Here is a 20,341-nt window from a genome sequence, read left to right as displayed (position 1 = left end):
TTGGCTTAATTAAAGTTTTAATAAAATCTCTAGGTAATTCCCCTTTTTAAAAAATAATATTAATACTATTCAGTAACTTATATATAAAATCAGATACGCAATATTAAATAAACTCACTTACCACCCTATCAGCACCTGGAGCCTTATTATTCTTTAATCCTTTTAATACTGTTGCTAATTCCTCCTCACAAAACAAATCTTCCTTCACATCCAAGGTATCACAAACTTTTTCATTTTCCTCTATATTTTTTCCTGCAACTCTATCTCGGTTAAGCAAATTCTCAAAATGTTCAGCCCATCTCTCTTTAGCTTTTTCCTTATCGCTAATTGCCACCCCATTTCTATCTTTAACTTGGACAAGTCCAGATTGACTACTCCCTCTCAATTTGTTAACATGCCAGTACAATATTTTCCTGTTATGCCGTCTAGCTGCATCTTCCAGATCCTCGGCAATTTTATTCATGGCCTCCACTTCACACTTCCTTAGTTCATATTTTAATGCTTTTTCCACTTTCTTTACATTTCTTTTGTTTTCATACGATCTATCACTCAGATAATTCTTGTACAAGTCCTTTCTCCTTTCTATTAAACATAAAGCTTCTTACCTAATATTCTTAGCTGCAGTTCTAGCTTTCTTCCCTAATACACCTTCAGCAACTTCACAAATTATTTTTCTAAAATTATTCCAACCATCTTCCATATTATCAAATTTTAAACTCTCAAGTTTAGTATTCAACTGTTCCTGGAAAGTTTCTCTCAAATTCTCATCCTGGAGTCTACTAACATCATAACTTCCCGGGAGGTAATTACCCTTCCGATATTTCAGCTTTAAATTAACCCTAGACACTACTAGATGGTGATCTTTACTTTTAACATCAATAACAGCACTCCTAAAAACCCTAGTATCTTGTATTGATCCTATCATTCTTCGGTTTACTATAACATAATCGATAAGGTTTGCTGTCTTACAATCACGTGAATACCATGTTAGCTTATGAGCCATTTTATGACCCAACACCGTATTGGTTATAACTAGATTGTTATACCTACAAAATTGCAAAAGTCTGTATCCATTACTGTTTTCTTTTCCTACACCAAATTTACCTAAGCTGGGATACCATCTATCCTTATTTCTACCAACCTGGGCGTTAAAATCTCCCAGTAATAACATCATATTTCTACCTGGGACCTTGTCTATTTGCTCCTGTAACTGTAAGTAAAATTCATCTGAGTCACTAGTATCTCCATCAGTCGGTTCTACAGGTGCGTATAGTACTATAACTGATACCCTGAACTTTCTAGTCATAAAATGAGCAATTAGTATTCTATTATTAATACCTTCCCAGCCTAAACAAGACTTAGTAGCTTCCTTATTCATCATGAGCCCAACTCCCTGTCTATGTACCCTATCCTTCCTGCCTGAGTAAACAAATTCTATATTACCTAATTTCATGCTTCAACCCCTGGGATATGAGTTTCTGAAACTCCTAATAAATCCAGTTCGAATCGTCTGAATTCGTCAGTCAAAGTGTCGATACGATAGTCATTTTTTAATGTCGTAACATTCCAAGTTCCAATTTGAATGTTCTTTAAAACATTGAAATTTTTTTCGCCTCAGGAAAAGCAATGATCCCGGATACCAGTGCAGGACGGGGATCACATATCTTCTCAAGTGTACACCGAAGTGCTTAAGCCGGCTTAGAACCGGACAGCAAGAAGTCCCTGGGACCTCCATGAATGGAGGCTTTGTGCAATCCTGGGCCCATCTTGGTCACAACATGGTTTTCAGCACTTGGCGATGCTCTTCTATCAACAAGACTCGAAATCCTGAACAGACAATTTCAAGCCTAATACCTCCGACTCATTATATATTCATGCCTACAAATATTATGCTACTACGGGGAGGCAACCCGTAATAGATAAATTAGCTAGGAAGAGGTTTTTCAGCCCTAAGACGCCCATCAAAACATACCAATCCCAGAAGAATTGTCTATTAGTCAGATTCCCGTGCGAATGCTGTGTCGTTTACTAGGCTATAATTTCTTCAAGGGGCGCCACTCCTCAAGTGGGAATAGAGTTGACCGCAAGGTCCCCAGTCTTCCAGGTACCCTGAAAGGGTCGAGGCAGCCCTTTAAAGAGGCTATTGTCCATAGATCTGGATATTACGCCCTGCCGTAGTTGTCCTCCTTTAGAGGATCTTCCCATGCTGGTGTTCTACATCACCATACAATTTAACCCATTGCTGGGGGAAGGTTTGCAACTCATGGGACTTGTGGACAAACCAGTGGGCCCTTTTGAGTGTACATTTGAGGGCCCTTCTTCCTCCTCCGCCTGTATTTATGACCCGAGGTGAGGGCGCCCCAGTTTCTATTATGGACCCTCAGGGACAAGGTCCCCCCTTGGTCCGTGCCTCCTATGGAGGTACCCCACATATCTGTAGAGCGTTCCCCTATCGCCACCTGGGGACACGCTGAATGGCCTGGGGGAGGCCAGATAAACGGATCACTTTTGTTTTGCAAAGGTCATAACTCAGTGACATATTTAACCTACTACTTATAAATATACATAACTCACTGACTAGGCCTATATAAGTTATATACAGAAATATATAACTCAGTGACATATTTAACCTACTACTTATAAATATGTGTAACTCACAGACTAGGCCTATATAAGTTATATACAGAAATATATAACTGAGTGACATATTTAGCCTACAACTTAAAATATGTGTAACTCACTGACTATGCCTATATAAATTATATACAGAAATATTTAACCGAGTAACATGTTAAGCCTACTACTTATAAATATGTGTAACTCACTGACTAGGCCTGTATAAGTTATATACAGAAATATATAACTGAGTGACATATTTAACCTACTACTTATAAATATGTGTAACTAACTGACTAGGCCTGTATAAGCTATATACAGAAATACATAACTCAGTGACATATTTAGCCTACTACTTAAAATATGTGTAACTCACTGACTAGGCCTATATAAGTTATATACAGAAATATATAACTCAGTGACATATTTAGCCTACTACTTATAAATATGTGTAACTCACTGTTACACATATCTAAACCCCCACACAACTGCATCAACTATATTGAACTGCACCCAATAGTCTTTTAACTAAAACTACTTAACTACCTTTTGGGTTCTGTAGTGGCGCAGTGGGTATGATCTCGGCTTGGAGACCCAGAGTACGAACTCAGATGTAGCAACTCACTACATGGTTCGGAATATGGTTTCAGTGATGAGATTATGGGAAAGTGCCTTGACATTGATTCAAACAAGTTGAAGAAGAAAAAGAGAAGAACTACTTTTTGTCCCGATCCTAATTGCTTTCCTTACAAAAAGTTTTTTTTAATATTTGAAAGAAAGCAATTAAGTTAAATTAATGAAACCCAGAGATTATCCAAGATGAGACATTTAAGATTATACCTTAAAAATTCATTTTTCAGGTATAATCTTATATTCAGGAAATTATTATTCAGGAAAAATTCATTGGTCTTCTTTGTTTCATTCCTCAAAGTCGTTGTTGATGTCCTTTGCTTCCCGCCTGGGTAGAGACTGATGAGTGAATGATGCCCACGCATCCTTTTTAATCCCTTCCCATTTTGCTGAGATTTTAATTGATCACCAACGGCTCTTGCTGAACGGCTCTAGCTCAACTATTTTCCATAGTTGTTCATAGGAACAACTAACAAAATACTCATGGAAGATGAAAAATTTTTGAAATTTTAAATAAAAGAAGGCACTGCCACCATATAAACTGTGCATCAAATCTGGTAAAAATAAACAGAATATGTTTCATATATAGTTAGAATCAGCATATAAAGCCAATTCTATTGGTGTGTCAATTGTCATCAAAATTCCGCTTTTAGTTTTGTTGAATAATGACCCGGGTCACTCTTTACATTATTATCGTAATCAAAAAGTATTTTATAAGATTGTCTCGTGATATAAAATTAAATTTGAAACTGTTCTTTTAATTCAGTTTAATTGCAATATCGAAAGAAAGAGGGTCAGTTTGACAGCAAGTTTGAAAGCAAGCACTTCTTTCAAACGTCTGAAGATATAAGGGATTTCAGTTAAAGGGGGAGAATTGTCTTATTATGAAAGAGGTATATATTATGGTCATTAAAGAAAACAAAATATGTGGTATCTATGGGGCAGGGATATTTTTGACAATGGGCACTTAGAAGTGAAAAGATCTTGGCAAAACCCCACTTTAAGGACTTCGGAAATCTTTGGAATCTGTTGAACTAGGGCAGATAAATGGAGCTTCCAGGAATAAAACCAGAGCATAAAATATCCCCTTGGAAGCTGTTTTTAAGTTTCTAACTCTACTCCTTCTGTAACCTATTCTAAGCTTTAGGAAACTGCATAAAGACAAGTCTACACCTGCTATAATTTTGGGAAGCAATAAATCTTTTTGCAATTTCGGTTTGAGTAATATAAATATTATGCAATTCTCGTTTCGTGCACCTTTTCTATAATGTCTTGATGACACCCCTCCCCGCCCTAGGGAATATATTCCCTCCCTAAGAAAAAAAGCTGCTGTTGGGGGGTCAGCAAAACGATGTCACCGAAAAATTGCTCAAAGTAAGCTCTTCGTTTCGTATGGTAGAAAACAAGACCAAAGATGCGACTCTAAAAATGACCTGGAACCGTTGGTGATTAAGGAATCAGCACCAACTGGAAATTAGTCGGCACACTGCAACCGAAAGAACTCAATGGAGTGAATCACTTCGTTATTTGATGGACACCATGACGAGTCCTTGGATGGCGTAACTATATGTACGTGATGTAGCTATAATGGCGTAACTATATAAACTTGGATATACGTAACTATATCTAAGTATGTTCAAGGGATAGATTTATTACCTGGATAATACAAAAAAGTATTGAAAAAAAAACACACACAAAAAACAGAAAGAACAACCATCACTTGGTCCAGATACCTGGTGATGATAGATACCGGATGGTCCATCAGGTATCTATGAAAAATGGCAGCATTTAGTCAAGTAATAAGGAAACAGACTTTAAAAACTAGTTTTGCTTGCTCCGGACACCCTAGGAAGCTTTGGATGGGATAAAAGGTGCAAGGAGCCCACCCAAGAAGACCCTTTCTGTACTCTATTATAAACTAATACATCCTTGGTTCAAGGTAAGAAATACACTTCGAGTTGTTGATTCTAAGATATGTTAGGGAAACAAAGCCACAAAATTTAACCCTAGCTATTCACTAGCTTATTATCAAATACCAAATCAATTGAATCCTCAAAATATACATCGGATAAAATTGACAAAGAATACAAAAAATTGCTTATGACAAAACTTTTGAGAATCTGTCTGTGCTTATTTGGGGATTTGAACTTTATTAAAGAGCTTAGAAGTTTTACCTAAGCACTTTCAGGGTAAAAATCGCTGAAATTGACTAAAATAATTGTTCATTTGTCTGATGCTTCTTCAATGTTAAATAGTGTTTTTTAATTGAAAGTAAAGAGTAACATAAAAATGCAAAAAGAAAAGAATATCATATATATGAGTCAGAAGGGTGTCTCCCTCAGCCTTTACTTTTTTAGCCAAAGTTTAACTGTTAGCGCTTAGCTAACAGCATTTTAGAGTACACAAAATATAGCCAGTTGGCATTAGCAAATATTTCGTTTACCAATTGCTTTTAAAAAAAAAAAAAACATTAAAACATCACTGTTTAAGGCAAATACAAATAAAAAAGCCCTTCAAATTTCAAGGAAATGCAAAAAGAAAGTAAAATAAAATTACAATATCACTCTCGGGTTGAACGTTAGAGCTCTGGCTCTTGAAGTATTGGGAGGAAAAGTCAAAAAATTGTTCAGAAACAATTTTTGTTTTTGTGAGTCTAAGACTTTATTAATGTGGATTAGAGGAATTAAAGTACATCTGGATATGAAGTAGCTCAAATTGCCAAGAAACGATTGTGTACTATTTCAGGCTTTATTCCTTATTATACTGATGTTTCATATTAAAAAAGGAGACTAAAAACTAATCAATGGCTAATCAATGCGATATTATGACGTTAAAATTTTGGAAGTGAATGATTTGACATACGAGTGGCTCGTTTGTCTTTCATAAGACAGCTTTAATATTGGCTTTATTTAAATAAAAGGAACAAAAGGACTCCTTTGCAAAGTTTACTGATAATCTTTACTGATAAAGTTTACTGATACACTGATAAAGTTTACTGATAAAGTTTACTGATACAAAGTTTCACTGATACTTTACTGATAAAGTTTACTGATAAAGTTTACTGATACTGATAAAGTTTACTGATACAAAGTTTACTGATAAAGTTTACTATAATCTTTAAGTAGTAATTAAAATGCCATAAAGAGTTAAAGGGGCTTGTACAACTAGGTTCGATAACAGGTTTTTTAACTTTGGATAGAAAAAAAGTTCCAAATCTATTCATAACTAACAATTCTGGCCACTTAGGCGGGCCTACTCAGAATTGGTTTGGATATCGTTAAAAAAAGGTGAGGCGTCCTTAAAAAAAGAAAGTTTGTATTTAGGCGTTAAACTTGAATTAAAAATGTATAGATGATTGTAAACTCAAAAGATGCATCTGGATTTCTAATAAAAAAATAAAAAATTTTAGGCAGGTATCCCTTTAGATACGAAGTAACTTAGCAGTGAATAATAATATGATCAACCCACCCTCAAACTCAACAGGTTCAATTATAGTTGAACTCAGAATTAGGCATCTTCTTGTTCAAAATAAACTGTGTTGAATATTTAGCCCTTATTTGGATTCAGCAGGTCATCTATGATAGTTCTTTGACAAAGGAATATTTCGGAAAAAAAAATCGATTTTGGTTGCTTTTAAATAACTTATCATACATGCTGAAAACTTGTTCTGAATCTCACTTACAAGCAGTGTCGGTTTTGGGCCTCACAATCTGGGGGGGGGGGGTAGAATATAGGAGAGTAAAAGCAAAATAAAAGATATATAACGTCAGATTTCAGAAAAGCTGAGGGAAGGGAGAGCAGCTACCCAGGCCTAGAACTTCAACTGCGTGCAAGCTGGATGGACGAGGTTGATCGATCGAGCTAACTTCATTTTAGTAACTAATATATGTTGAAACGATATCTAAATGGAAAGATAGTAGAAGATACATTTTTTTAAAAACATAATACTCAGAAAGAGTCTGAAATGATGAATAGATTATTGGATGGTGATTGCTAGGGTCTTCAAAAAATTTACATTCGATTTAATACGTGAGTTATTTTGTTAGATTTTGTCTCATGACATGAATGGTCATGACATAAAATGTCAGTTATTTTGTCTCTACTGAAAGTGAATTCCAGAATTGTTGATCAACCATCTTAATTTTTAGACGCTCTCTTCAAAATTTGTCAAATTTCCAAAATTTCACCTGGAATTGTGCCTAAACATTACCTAATTTTTGCTTATTCAACCTTTTCAGCTTTTTGAAAATAATCATCCTTATACAATTGAAATACACTGTACAACGCCTCCAGTCTGCCATGACCATTTCTATCACACCTTATGCTACATGGTTTACATCTTTGTCAAAAGTGAGCCATCTTCCGAATGGCACCCTAGTATGGTAAGAGATATTGATACTGGTATTTGGTGCACTCCTGGTCGGTCTGCCCACTGTACAAGTCTCCTCAATTTTATCAGAGCCGTTCAGGGTGAAAGGTGTTCCACGTCAGTGTTCAGCCGTCTGGCTGTCGTTCTGTCATGATTAGGAGACCAACAATTAAACTAGCCATCTGGTTTTTGCCACTATGGTTAGAAAGGGTTCTTGGAGACTCTCAAGGCAAAATCCTTTAAATCAAAAGCACATCTATATAATCCAATGATGTCACTCCAATGATGTCACTCTATATTATCCAATAATGTATCCAATGATGTCACTTCTGACCCTCCCTATTTACATTGCCAACACAACTGGCTGATATGACGATTTATACCTATGGTCATGGCTTGCAATATATACACGTAAGCATACATATACACACCATTAATATATAATTGACGTATATATACAATATTATTAATATATACAATTATTAATACATACTACAGCACCGAATGCAGCTGGCTATCTACAATAAAGTGACCTAATACGTCCACAGAATTTTTCCTAGTCCATGGTGGTAAGCGATTCTTTCATGCGTAGAAAAGTGACTTTAAAATAACGTGGCCAAGTATACAGTTATTTTACCAAATTTGACACAATGTCAAGCCCATATGTGACGTACCATGAATAAAAACAAAAATTTCATCCAAAATACCTAAATACCCGGAAACCTTACTAACATCTCTAAAAATAACAGTAAAATGTTTCCAAATTATGCCAATTGTTATAGAAAAAATGTTTGAGGTATATAGTCCAAACATACTAACGCTGGATTTTCATATTACTTACCGTGAGTATCATCGCAAGATTGCTGATTTAGAAGAATATCAGATCATAAATTTAAAACGTAATTTGTAAAACTTCTTAATTTGAGGCACAATTAACAAATTGTTTCTCTTCCAGTGCTATCAGAATGATTAGGCATCAAGTATGAACAAAAAATTTTTATTTGAAATTCTACCTATCAAAATCATCATTCTGGTCCACAATAATTTTCAAATTCTGGCGCAAGGATGTCAGTGTAGTTTCAATGCTATTTAAAACGGACAACTGCAAAAATCTAGTTACCCATTGGTGAAATTACTACCTATTAAGTAAGTAACAATGGGTTTATTTAAAAAAAAATATATACATCATCGATTCCCTGAAGCAATGCTTGTGCGGGAGAAAACCCTCCTAATAAATAAAAAAAAACAAGAAACCAAAAAAAAAGAGAAAAAAAAGAAAAAAAAAAGAAAAAAAAGAAAGAAAAGAAATAGAAAAAAAAACAAAAAAAACATAATTAGAGCTCAACTTACCGGACCCGAAAACCAACGAACCTCCAAACAACACCTAACAAAATTATAGTAATTTATTATAATAATAATTATAATAATTTATTCTTAAAAACGCCCAAAAAAATGAAGAAAAAAAGGAAAAAGTAGTTGTCTATTGGCGAGTTTCATACCTGCTTAATGCTAGAAACGTGCAACGAAACAAGATTTTACACACGTGTTTGAACTAAAGCCTAATTCGTACAAGTGCAAACAAGCACTTTCAACCTACTGCAACCAACAAGCAAAACTTTTAAGTAGCATCGTTTCTTACAATTACAAGTAAACTCTTTTTTTTCGTCTGTGATTAAATCTTGTCTTAGAGAAACTTCAGTAGTAGATAGATCTGTCAGGCAGGACTCTTATGCCATTTCGGTACTTTTTTAGGTGACAATGTGTCATTTCTTAAAAATCATTGACTTTTACAGCGAAATTAATTAAAAATTACTGTACATTCGGCATGTGTTTGCTAAAAAAGTTGCATTTACATTTTTAGGGTCGCGCTACCTTATGTCAAGCCTCTGGTAATATTTTTAGTAAATATATTAACTATACTGTAGGAATAGTCACATTGTGGCTATGAGCAACCCCCCCCCCCCCGTCACGACAGTATGTTTTTCAATCTAATAACTTGGAGTGAATCTATTGGTATTGCTGCAGGTTTAGAATCAATCTCCACCGTATTTCTGATCGTCTACTAGTGAGTTTTGGTAATGAATGACAATAAAGCCTCTAATAGAATCTTTAAAGTAGCTTTTGGGCTCAAGGGTATTTCTAAATTGTATATTATTATATTGCTAAAAATCCCCTTCAGCCCCTCTGAATGAAAATAGACAATGTGTTTCAGCCAGATACGTATACTTGGGGGGGCGGGAATTTTAGAACATCCTCCTCCTTGAAACCTCACTATTATACTATTTCCCTTATAGAATTCCACTTATCTTTCATATAATTCATTGTTCATTAAAGAAAATAACTTGCTCTCGTCACCAAGGTGGTGTGCAGATTCCAGTGTGCAGATTGGAATAATGATAACCAAGGTTGTTTATGCTGCGTCCAGTCCTGTTGCGTGTATATGGTGAAAAAATGTTATGTAATTGAAAACGACGCCCTTTTATGAACCCCTTAAAATTTGTTCAGCTTCAAGTCCAGAATGTCACCCAGCACCACCTATCTTTGAAGAATGAACGTACCTATTCATTAATACCCGGATAAAACTCTGGGTTGTACAGCTTTAAAGTATCTAATAGCTTAGCCATCATAGGTCAATTCGAATTAAACTGAATTACTTACTTAAATTGGCGGGATCAACTGATGAATATTTTGGTCTTTTTATCCAGTTTTTCCTCCTAGTGAATATGTAAATAATGACCAAGCCCCTCCATCCGTTGCAATCATCCCGAATGGAGTTTTGGAATGGTCATGGAGTGCTTAGTACTTTTTATTTTCTATCCACATTCTTCTCTAGTAATCGAATTGGAATTCTAGGACTAGGTGACACATTTCTTAGTGACAGTAATAGTTCTTTAGTTGTTATATCTGGGTATAGAGTTGTCATTAGAAATTGGCCAACCCGTTCGAAAAGTGCACTTGCTCTGGTTATTAATTAGGATATGAATGTTCGTGAAATCCCTGACTTGAATAATTAATATCAACTTGATATTAATCACTTTGATTTCTTGATATTATCAAGAGATGGAATGTGAATTCTTGATGGTTGAAATTACTCCGGGTAAAGAGTAGCTACTGCTATTTCTGTGGTATCAGCTTCCTGTACCAAGTGCTGGAGTTTATTGGTGAGTTGAATGATCTTACACAACGGCTGAGTTTCAGAACCAGAAAGCATTATTTATAAGATATGAGAGATTTCAACACAGATTCAGGACTGATGAATTCGTAGTCCCAAGCTTCAAGTTCTCAGTCTGTGAATTTACTGACTGCTTTTTTCTGCGGGCTTAGGTCCTAATAGTCTGCTTCAGTTATAGATTACATATCACGAATTTTAGTTTGTGTTCGAGTTACATCGTCTTACTTGATGAATCAGATTACTATATCCCATTCGGAGAGTTTTCAATGAACCATGGGAAATCAAACAGGAATATAATAGTAAGAAGGAGCATTGATGATAAATCTATAAAAAAAAACTTGAGAGTCATATTAGCTTGTATCGATCGGTACTCAGTTTATGAAGAAACGGACTCGAACGCAATGATTGCTATATTTGTAGAGAAATTCTGGTATGCTCTTAACTCTGCCTATCGATTTTTCAAAAGGTGCTCTGGTAGGTGTGCAACACCAAAAAACCATGGATCACGCAAGGATTGCTTACCAGTATTAAGCACAAAAATGGGCTGCTCAGGAAAAATATTGATAATCCTAAGGTATTTAGTACCAAATGCAAAAGCTATAAAAACACTTTGACATCCCTGCTCAGGAAAGATTCATAGGTATATTACGATAAACAGATTCAAGAAGCAGAAGGATCACCAAAGTAGACATGGACCCTAATAAATGACTGCCTGAAAAACAAAATCCAACACTTTTCCTGAGACCATGATGAAGGCAGATGAATCAATTTCAACATGGCTACAAGAAGTATCCAACACACTCAACGAATTTTTTGCATGTATTGGTGAAGCACCTGCAGAAGAAGCTTACGACTGGTTAACCATCGTCACAGATGATTACAAAAACTACCTATCTTCGTCTTCTAGCTTCTTTTTGTTTCTGTCACCAGTCACTAAAGACGAAATCCTGAATATTGTACAAGCCATGAAAAACTGTCACTCCAAAGGTCCAGGTAGGTCGTGAACTTACCTCATAAGGAGGACCATCGATTGCAATGACATCATTATCGCTTATGTCATCAAATCTTGATTTAAGAATGGAGTACTTCTCATTGTTTTCAGCTCACCAGGAGCCAAACCCCTCCACAAAGGTAGCGACCCTAAGCGGTCTTCGAACTACTGCCGTATCTCTATTCTCTCTGGTTTTTTGAAAATTATGGAGCCTTTCATCTACAAAAGAGTTAAGAATTATCTGACCAAGTCTTCTTCAACATAAATCAGTTCAGATACAAGCCGGGACACTCTACCGAAAATTCTATGCTTGTTTTACTATGATTTCTAAATGATGCAATGGGCTGTGACGAAATACGAGCTTCAATATTTTTGGATGTGAAGAAAGTATTTGATAAAATTTGTCATTAGATTATACTGGGTAAGCATGACAACTGTGGAATAAGAGGCAATGCTCTCTTACTCATCCAGTCTTACCTCACTGGTATGAATCAATTGTAGATGGAAGCGGAATAAGATTGGTATAAACCCATGTCAAGGAAAGGTACGAGTACCGCAAGCTTCAGTTCTAACATCTCTCATCGTCTAACACAGCTATTACAGTGATTTGTTGAAAACTACATTGTTTTAAACTCACAGAAGACCCATTTCACCATATTTTCCCGACTTTCTCATGCCGTGCAGTCACTTTCTCAAATAACTGTCCATTTTTTCGGAGAACTAGTCAGCATTACTAGCAAGGAATCTTGTGAGTGCCTAGGCATTATAGCTGATGGAAATTAATCTTGGAAGTTTCGTCGTGGTAGACTAAGGATAAAGCTTGGAAGCAATTTAGGACTATTGCGGTATCTGCAATTTCACCTCCCTTTCCTTGCCCTTAAATCAGTTTATTATACTCTAATTGATTCTTAATTTAATTGTTGTCCCACTGCTTATCTAAATACTTTTAAATCTCATATAAAGCCCCTTGAATGTCTGCAAAAGAAGCCCTTGGTAAGTTTGAAGTACTCCTTCCGTCCCCATCGGCACTCTCTGAGAGTAGTGATCCCCTACTGAAATTCTTTATAAATTTTTCAAAGATATCGTTGGTCTCGTCTTTCTAGTTCATTGTGTCCTTCTTAGACTTCAGCAAATCAAAGAATTATATTACCATTTGCTCTTGGTTCAATTAATTTTCCGGGAATTTCTTTTTTTCAGAATTGGTATAGTTTAAGAAGACATTCAGCAAAATTGCCTCGCCCTAGAATTCATACAGAACGATCTAGATTTTTTGGAAAAACCTCAATAATAAAGTTTTGTTACATTTATGAAAGTTATATGGATTCACAATCTTCTGTCTCGCTTTCTATAAATAAATTTAAAATATATAAGTTGATGATTATTAATTAATAAGAAGTCATGGTTCCCAGTGCTGTTGTTTGTGTATATTAAGGTTAATATTTGATTTGGAATATGAGTTGTGAGTTGAACGGGATTTCTCATTTTCTTTTCATCTTGAGTATTTTGTTTATCATTGCTTCTTTATACTATTATTTTTTGTTTAAGGGCTCCGGTTTATGAGTATAACTCACTTTGTAGGCAACCTCTGTAAATATTTTCTTTTTTGCTGTATCATACATTATATTGTTAATTTACCATGTAGTGAAATTAGTGTGAAAATTAAAATAAACTTGAGTTAGTGGAAGCTCCTTTTTTCGTAATTAATTTCTTTTCATGTTGTATGTTTTTTTGTGACTTATACATTTTATGCTGATTGACTAAAAAAAAAACTGACTTACATGTACATAACCCGGTATCTTCATCCAATATATAAAAGGGGGCTGTACAATAGCAAACAAATTTCTCGTGAACGAGAGTACAGATGGCACTGGTGTCTTGCGTTCCACAAGGATAAAGAGCTAAAGGATCGCATTCCCACCTTCTATTGAATACACCTAAATTCCTTTGATCTTCACTAGCTGAGCTATTTGCTGCTAACGATGTATCCCATAAAAGCTGTAATATTTGAAAAAAAAATCAAGCGAGAAATATTTATTCCAAAACAATATTAGAATTAGCTAAGAAATGAACAACTTGTATGGGGACATTTATCTTACGGTCATTTATCATTATCTTACTATAATTTTTTACCAAAAAATTGACATTTTATGTTGTTATCTTTGATACAAAAATACAGATTGGACACTTAAGCATTACTTTGATTTTAACCACTTGATTTGTTAAATTTGATGAAGTAGGATGTCTGATTGGCACTAATCTTGCTGAGCATTCTGTCCTTCTAAGCATGAGAGCATACATAGTCTTCTTTTGTCAAAACTGAATTCAACATCCAGCCTAATTTCTGAAAAAGCGGGAAAACCCCTAGAGCCGTCCTTGCTAAAATAGTTTTGATTAAGGTCCTGCTAAATTTTGGGTTCGGGGTCAAGTCAAGCAAAGCTTGAGCCAGAGCATTTTATTCGCACCTCCAGCCAGAAATCTAGAGATTTTGCTTTAAAAAAAAATATTTTCTTATATTTCTTTAAAATTGACCTATGGTGTTGCGTTTTTTAGCTTTCTCCCCTTACAAAAACTATTTAGGCCTACTAAACTAAAATTAAACGCGTGAGATTGAATTAAACCCTTTCAGGTGTATTCCCCTTTCAAGTATTAATATTATAAATATACAATAATATACTAGATAGGTCACGTCATTTGTGCTGATGAGAGTATCAATTTCAGCCATAGATAGTTATGTTGTAGGCCTAGGTAACACAATCTACCAGTACTTGAATAAAGGCTAAATAATTAAATGCGGCTAAGACTTGATCTAGTGATATGCATTAGAAATGAGTTATGCTTATTAAAGATTTTCGCCTTATAGCTTTCAATATATTAATCAGCATGTATCTTATTTATGGCATACAAATTAAAAGTATTTGAATACTGTTTTTCTTTTGTTATTAAATGTTGCTTAGAAACAGGATTCTGGCTTTCAGTAATGTTCCAGAGTAAGCCTGAAAATTGGCCGATTCTTACTCCGAACTTAACCGAATTTATCTGACACATATTCTTCCCACTTTTTCAATTTTTAGACCATTCATTTTTAGGTCAATCAATTTTAGACCATGTTACTACTTTTCCCTTAAATAAATGTATTTATTATTCATTATGTTATTTTTAAGCTTTAACAAACCTAACAGTAAATCTACGTAGATGAATGAACCTTAATGCTTTCGGCTGAATACTAAAGAAACAAACATGGGAGATTATTTCTCTTCCTAATCAAAATTTGTAAGCTAGAGTATGTATTTTTAATTGAGCATTAAAAAATACATACCAAGCATTATAGTCTGTTTTGAAAGATGTGAAAGATAAGATCTTCTTAATGTATGGGCGAAAAGATTTTGATGCATGCCTTTTGCAACTAATAAAAGAAAAATTTTTTTTAGTGAAAGTAGAAAGTTACATTAAAACTTAAAACGAGCAGAAATTATTCCGACACTATGATACTTCTCCCCCGCGTTTTACGCAAAATTTTGATTTTTTTGCACTAATTCTTTAAGAACGACTGCTTGTAGCCAAGGGCTGTTGAACTGGAATAAAAAGTGTTTTTAAAGCCCTTAAAAAGAGCTCAAAAGTACATTTGATTTTCCAAATGAAGCCTACCAGTCTTTTGCTCTTAAAACAATTTAACGTACTTCAAACAGTTCGTGGTAAAGAACTGTAAGTAAGGACCGACCTGGTTCAATGGTAACCGAAGCTCTAAAAAACAAAACTTTAATACCAATAGATATATCAAAAGAATTATATTTTTGTGTTGATTTTTAAATATATAAGTTTCATCAAATTTAGTTCTACCCATCAAAAGTTACGCGGCTGAGAAAATGTGCCTTATTTTCGAAAAAAAGCGAGAAATATCCCCTAAAAATCATAGAACCTTAATGAAAATCACACCATCAGATTCGGCGTGTCAGAGAACCCTAGTGTAGAGGTTTCAAGCTCCTATCTACAAAAATGTGGAATTTTGATTTTTTTTTTGCCAGAAGAAAGATCACGGATTCGTGTTTATTTGATTTTTTTGTTTTCATGGGTTATCATATCGACCCATTGGTCCTAGAATATCGCGGAAAGGCTCATTAGAACGGCCTTTTTTAAATGACCAAAATAAATGGAGGGCAACTAGGCCCCCTCCCAAGCTGATTTTTTCCCAAAGTCACCTGAGCAAAATTTTGAGATCACCATTTTGTTCAGCATGGTCAAAAAATATAATAGCTATATATTTGAGGATGATTTAATCCCCACAGTCCCCGAGGAAGGGCTGCAAGTTAAAAACTTTGCCCAATGTCTACAGGTAATATTGGTTATTGGGAAGTATACAGACGTTTTCAGGGGGGATTTTTTCTGGTAGTGAGGGGGTTTGGGGGCTAAAAGGGAGGATCTTTCCAAGGAGGAAGTCTTCATGGGGGAAGGGACATTGCTATGAAGGTGGCGCCGGATTTCCCAGCATTGTTTAAAAAAAAATCAGAAATTAAATAAAAAACAAGTTTTCAACTGAAAACTTTTCAACATAAAACGAACAGAAATTATTAAGTATTTGATTGGGTTCGCCCCCCCCCCCCCCCGTCAATACTTCGCTCTTTACGCTAAATTTTTTTATTACTTTCATAAGAGCTTTTTATTCTAATTAACGGCGTTTGTGATTAAGGGGTCATTCTTGAAGAACTGGATAAAAATCGAGCTTTAGCGTACAGAGCGAGGTATTGACTATGGGCGAACCCCCCCGATATACGTAATAAAAATATACGAATATAGAAGTTCGTTACGTAAGTTAATTCGTAAGTTACGTATATTTATTACTAATAAAAACTTTCGTAAATAAAATTAAACAACTTTCGAGAAAGCCATTTAGACAATAAAAGTAAAACTAATATGTAAATTTTGTTTTAATTATTCATCTACGGTGAGCGAAAATCAAAAATGTTCAGAAATTAAATAAAAAAATGTCTTTTTAACTGGAAGTAAGGAGCGACATTAAAACTGCCTTCCCAAGGCCAGGACATAATTTGCACTTTACTGAAAAAATACAAATGAATGTGCATTGTCAGTTTAATATACATATACTGATAATAGTAATCAAAATGTTAATATTATTTGATTGATTAAAGTTATAAATGTAAAAACATTTATATTTTTTCAGTAAAATGCAAATTATGTTCTGGCCTAGGGAAGGCATAGGGTTTTGAGCCCAACTTATGTTAATTTCTGCTCGTTTTGAGTTCTCCTCAAAACGAGCTCAAGTTCTCCTCGTATATTTAAATTCCGAAAACATTTTCCTTCAAGTCATGGGCCTATCCATGGGCACTGCCTTGTCTCCTTATTTGGCAAATTTTTACATGGATTTCATAGAACAGTCTGCTTTGAATAGTTTCCACTTAAAACACTCTCTCTTGTTTCGGTTCGTTGATGATATTCTTTCCGTTTGGGAACATGAACAGGACTCTAAGAGATGTTTTTGTAAATTTGAACTCTTTTGATTCGAATCTCCAATTCACAATGGAACTCGAAGATTCAGGAAAGCTGCCTTTCTTGGATGTTTTAATTATAAAAACTGCTCCTAGCCTTGAATTTGGTATCTATAGAAAGACGACCCATAATGATCGATATCTACATTTCTCTTCACATCACCCTCCTTCTGTGAAAAGAGGGGTAATAATCTCTTTAGTCGACAGAGTTTTACAAATCTTTTCCCGTAATCATATAAATTTTGAATTAAACTGTGCCAAGGATATTCTTTTCTGCAATGGTTACCCAATAAAACTTATTGATAATATCACAGAAAGACGATTAAAAAAGACAAAACAACAAAATAGGGAGCCCGTCCCCCTTGAGTCAGTTAATCCGGCAATTGAGAAAAAAAAACTTTCATCACTTTACCATACATCCCGAAACTTGGCGATAAACTTAGAAAAAATTAAAAAAACATAATCTCTCTGTTTCTTTCAAAACTGAACAAAAAGTTGAACATCTTTTCAACTCAGAAAAGAATAAAACTGACCCAGTACTGGGTAGTGGTGTCTACAGAATCTCGTATTCATGTGGGAAATTTTACATTGGTAGGACCCATCAATAACAAGGTGAACGTTTGCATGAACACAAAATTTCAATAGATAAGTCCCTGAGATTGAAAAATAACAATGGCAACTTTAATTCGGCACTGGCCCTGCATATTTTCGAAAATCCGACCAATCTGGTTCTATCTGACGAGGCATCCTTAATATCCACTGTAAATGGCCTACCACAAACTCTTAAAGAGGTAATTGAGATAAAAAAAAAATATATAAACCAAAATTCAGTAATAAATAGAAATACTAGAGATATTTCATTAAGCCTATTTTATGAAAGTTTAACATTGAAGGACTCGACCAATATTTCGTTTGGTATAACTTAAGAAAACTTTTTTGTACATCAAATAATGAACGAATTTCTAATCCAGCTAAAGCTATAGCAAAACAAAGGATTATTCCTCAATTATCTTGGTAGATTTCTTTTTCATTGATTCCAACCTGGTTCTTATTTAGTTTCTGTTCTGTCGTTGTCAAGTAAACTTCGAAAGGTTCGATTTTCGTTGGTTTCTTTTTCTTTTCTTTCTCTTTTGTTTAGCACTGAGGACGACTCGCGGAGGTCCTTGTCGAAATATTTGCTTATTTCTTCTTCTTCATGGTTCACCACTAGCTGACAAAGTCCCAGGTTGTAAGAACCAGGTTGGAATTACAAAATCGTCCGTGCAGAGATACCCCCTTTTCAGGGAAAAGAGGGGGAAATCTGAAATAAAATTTTTTGCAATACTTTCTTAATTGAAAGATCTTTTCCTATTAATAAAAAGCTAAGGAGATCAAAAATAACATCTCAACTGAAAAGTTTCATCATTTGGTGCTCCATTTCCATTCGAAGCAAGGTCAGAAGGGGTAAAAATGCCATTTTTGGTGTTATAATAATATAATACATAATCGACAAAACATACGATTGAAACGTCATCTCCTAATAATTCAAGTCTTGGAAGACCTAAAACAATATTGGATTTGGAAAGGTCTATCATTTTATAACCCATTTTACCGTATGCGAGGTCAGATGGGGATAAAAAAAAATCCGAATCTTAGTTTGTGAGGTATTTGATGTATTGAAAGGTCGTTTCCTATTGATTCAAGTTTAAGGAGACCAAAATGACATCAGAACTATAAAATACCATCACTTAGTACCCTAATTCTATCCTAGGTGAGGTCAGAGGGGGTAATACTACCATCTGTGCTATTTTAATAATATTTTATTTCTTTAAATGAGCACAAATTGTATATTTCCTTATGCATGTATAACTTCTTCCCCAAAGCAGCTTCATATCTTTTTTTGAAAAATAGGCATTCAAGAATTTTTAGACCTGAAAAACGATCTACATCGGTCACTGTTTCGAGAAAATTTATTAAAAGTCTTTATTTTGGTAATCAGATCATATTTGTAACGCCATATTTATGAGCACATTTCAAAGGCATAGACACGTCATTTCGACCTCAGGAATGGTTGTATTGTTTTTTATATCTATAGCGCATCAAAAGTTACACAGGAAATATAGCTAAGTATAAAATTCCAAGTGTAATGAGTCTATTTACAAAAGGGGTTTTCAGCAGTTTCATAATACCTAGAGGACAAAATACAAACTATCAATTGTTCAATATGAACAAACTGGACCACAAAATGAGACAAGATCGAAAAGACAACCTGAGAAATGTCAGTTGACAATTGGTGAAAATGAGCAACTTAGACAATCAAATGTGACAAGACCAATAAAATTAGCTAAGGCAAAGGGCACTAAAAAAATATCAGAAGTAATGATCAACAAAAATTAAGAACAAGAAATATGCAGTTACAATACCAACCAATATGACAAGACCAATCTGAACTGCTAAGGTAAAGGGCATTGGAAAAAAGTCTAAAATAATGACGAGCAAAAATGAAAAACAAAAAAACATGTGCTTCAAATACTTACGAAAATGACAATTACAACAAGTCAAAAACGAAACTTAAAAACAAAAATTTGTGGTGGAAAGATAAACGTAGAATTAAAACGACTGAAAACGAAGGTAAAAGACAAACAAAAAATATACAATTACGAGACATGTGACGACAAGGATCAGAAAGAATGAAAATTGAAAACAAAGAACAAAAAATGATGTGGTTAGCAGATGTGCAACAGCGAGAACAAGAAAATATGCGGTTAGAAGATAAGTGGCAGCAAGAATTATAAGTGACAGCGCGAAGCAGAATGTGTCAAAAATAAAAGTGAAAAACAAAGAATTGTGTGGTTATCAACACGAAAGCGAGTGCCAGAACGTTTCAAAATTAAACTGGAGAGAAAAGGATTATGCTGTTAAAAGACAAGTGACAGCGAGAGTGAGAACAAGTCAAAAATGAAACTGAAGAAAAAAGAAATATTACATTAAAATAACAACGTCATTGCAGTCTTTGACGCCAACCAACTGTTGCATAAAACCTAGACAAACTGGGCTAAATTAGACTACGCAAGTGTTAATTA

The 20,341-nt window shown here is 34.6% G+C and overlaps 1 protein-coding gene across 1 annotated transcript in view; it reads right to left on the bottom strand.

Moving 5' to 3' along the window:
- LOC148939941 (uncharacterized) overlaps positions 1–20,341 on the bottom strand; it is a 117,113-nt gene that overhangs the window by 83,156 nt on the left and 13,616 nt on the right. The window contains exon 2 of the mRNA XM_089105875.1: positions 13,557–13,773. Coding sequence (XP_088962001.1) covers positions 13,557–13,773 — 217 coding nt within the window. The remainder of the gene's footprint in view (positions 1–13,556; positions 13,774–20,341) is intronic.

The sequence above is a fragment of the Artemia sp. Qi Xiang Cuo genome, chromosome 20 (genome assembly GCF_049724085.1).
Source record: "Artemia sp. Qi Xiang Cuo chromosome 20, ASM4972408v1, whole genome shotgun sequence".
Lineage (NCBI taxonomy): Eukaryota > Metazoa > Arthropoda > Branchiopoda > Anostraca > Artemiidae > Artemia > Artemia sp. Qi Xiang Cuo.
This window is presented reverse-complemented; position numbering and strand designations above follow the sequence as displayed.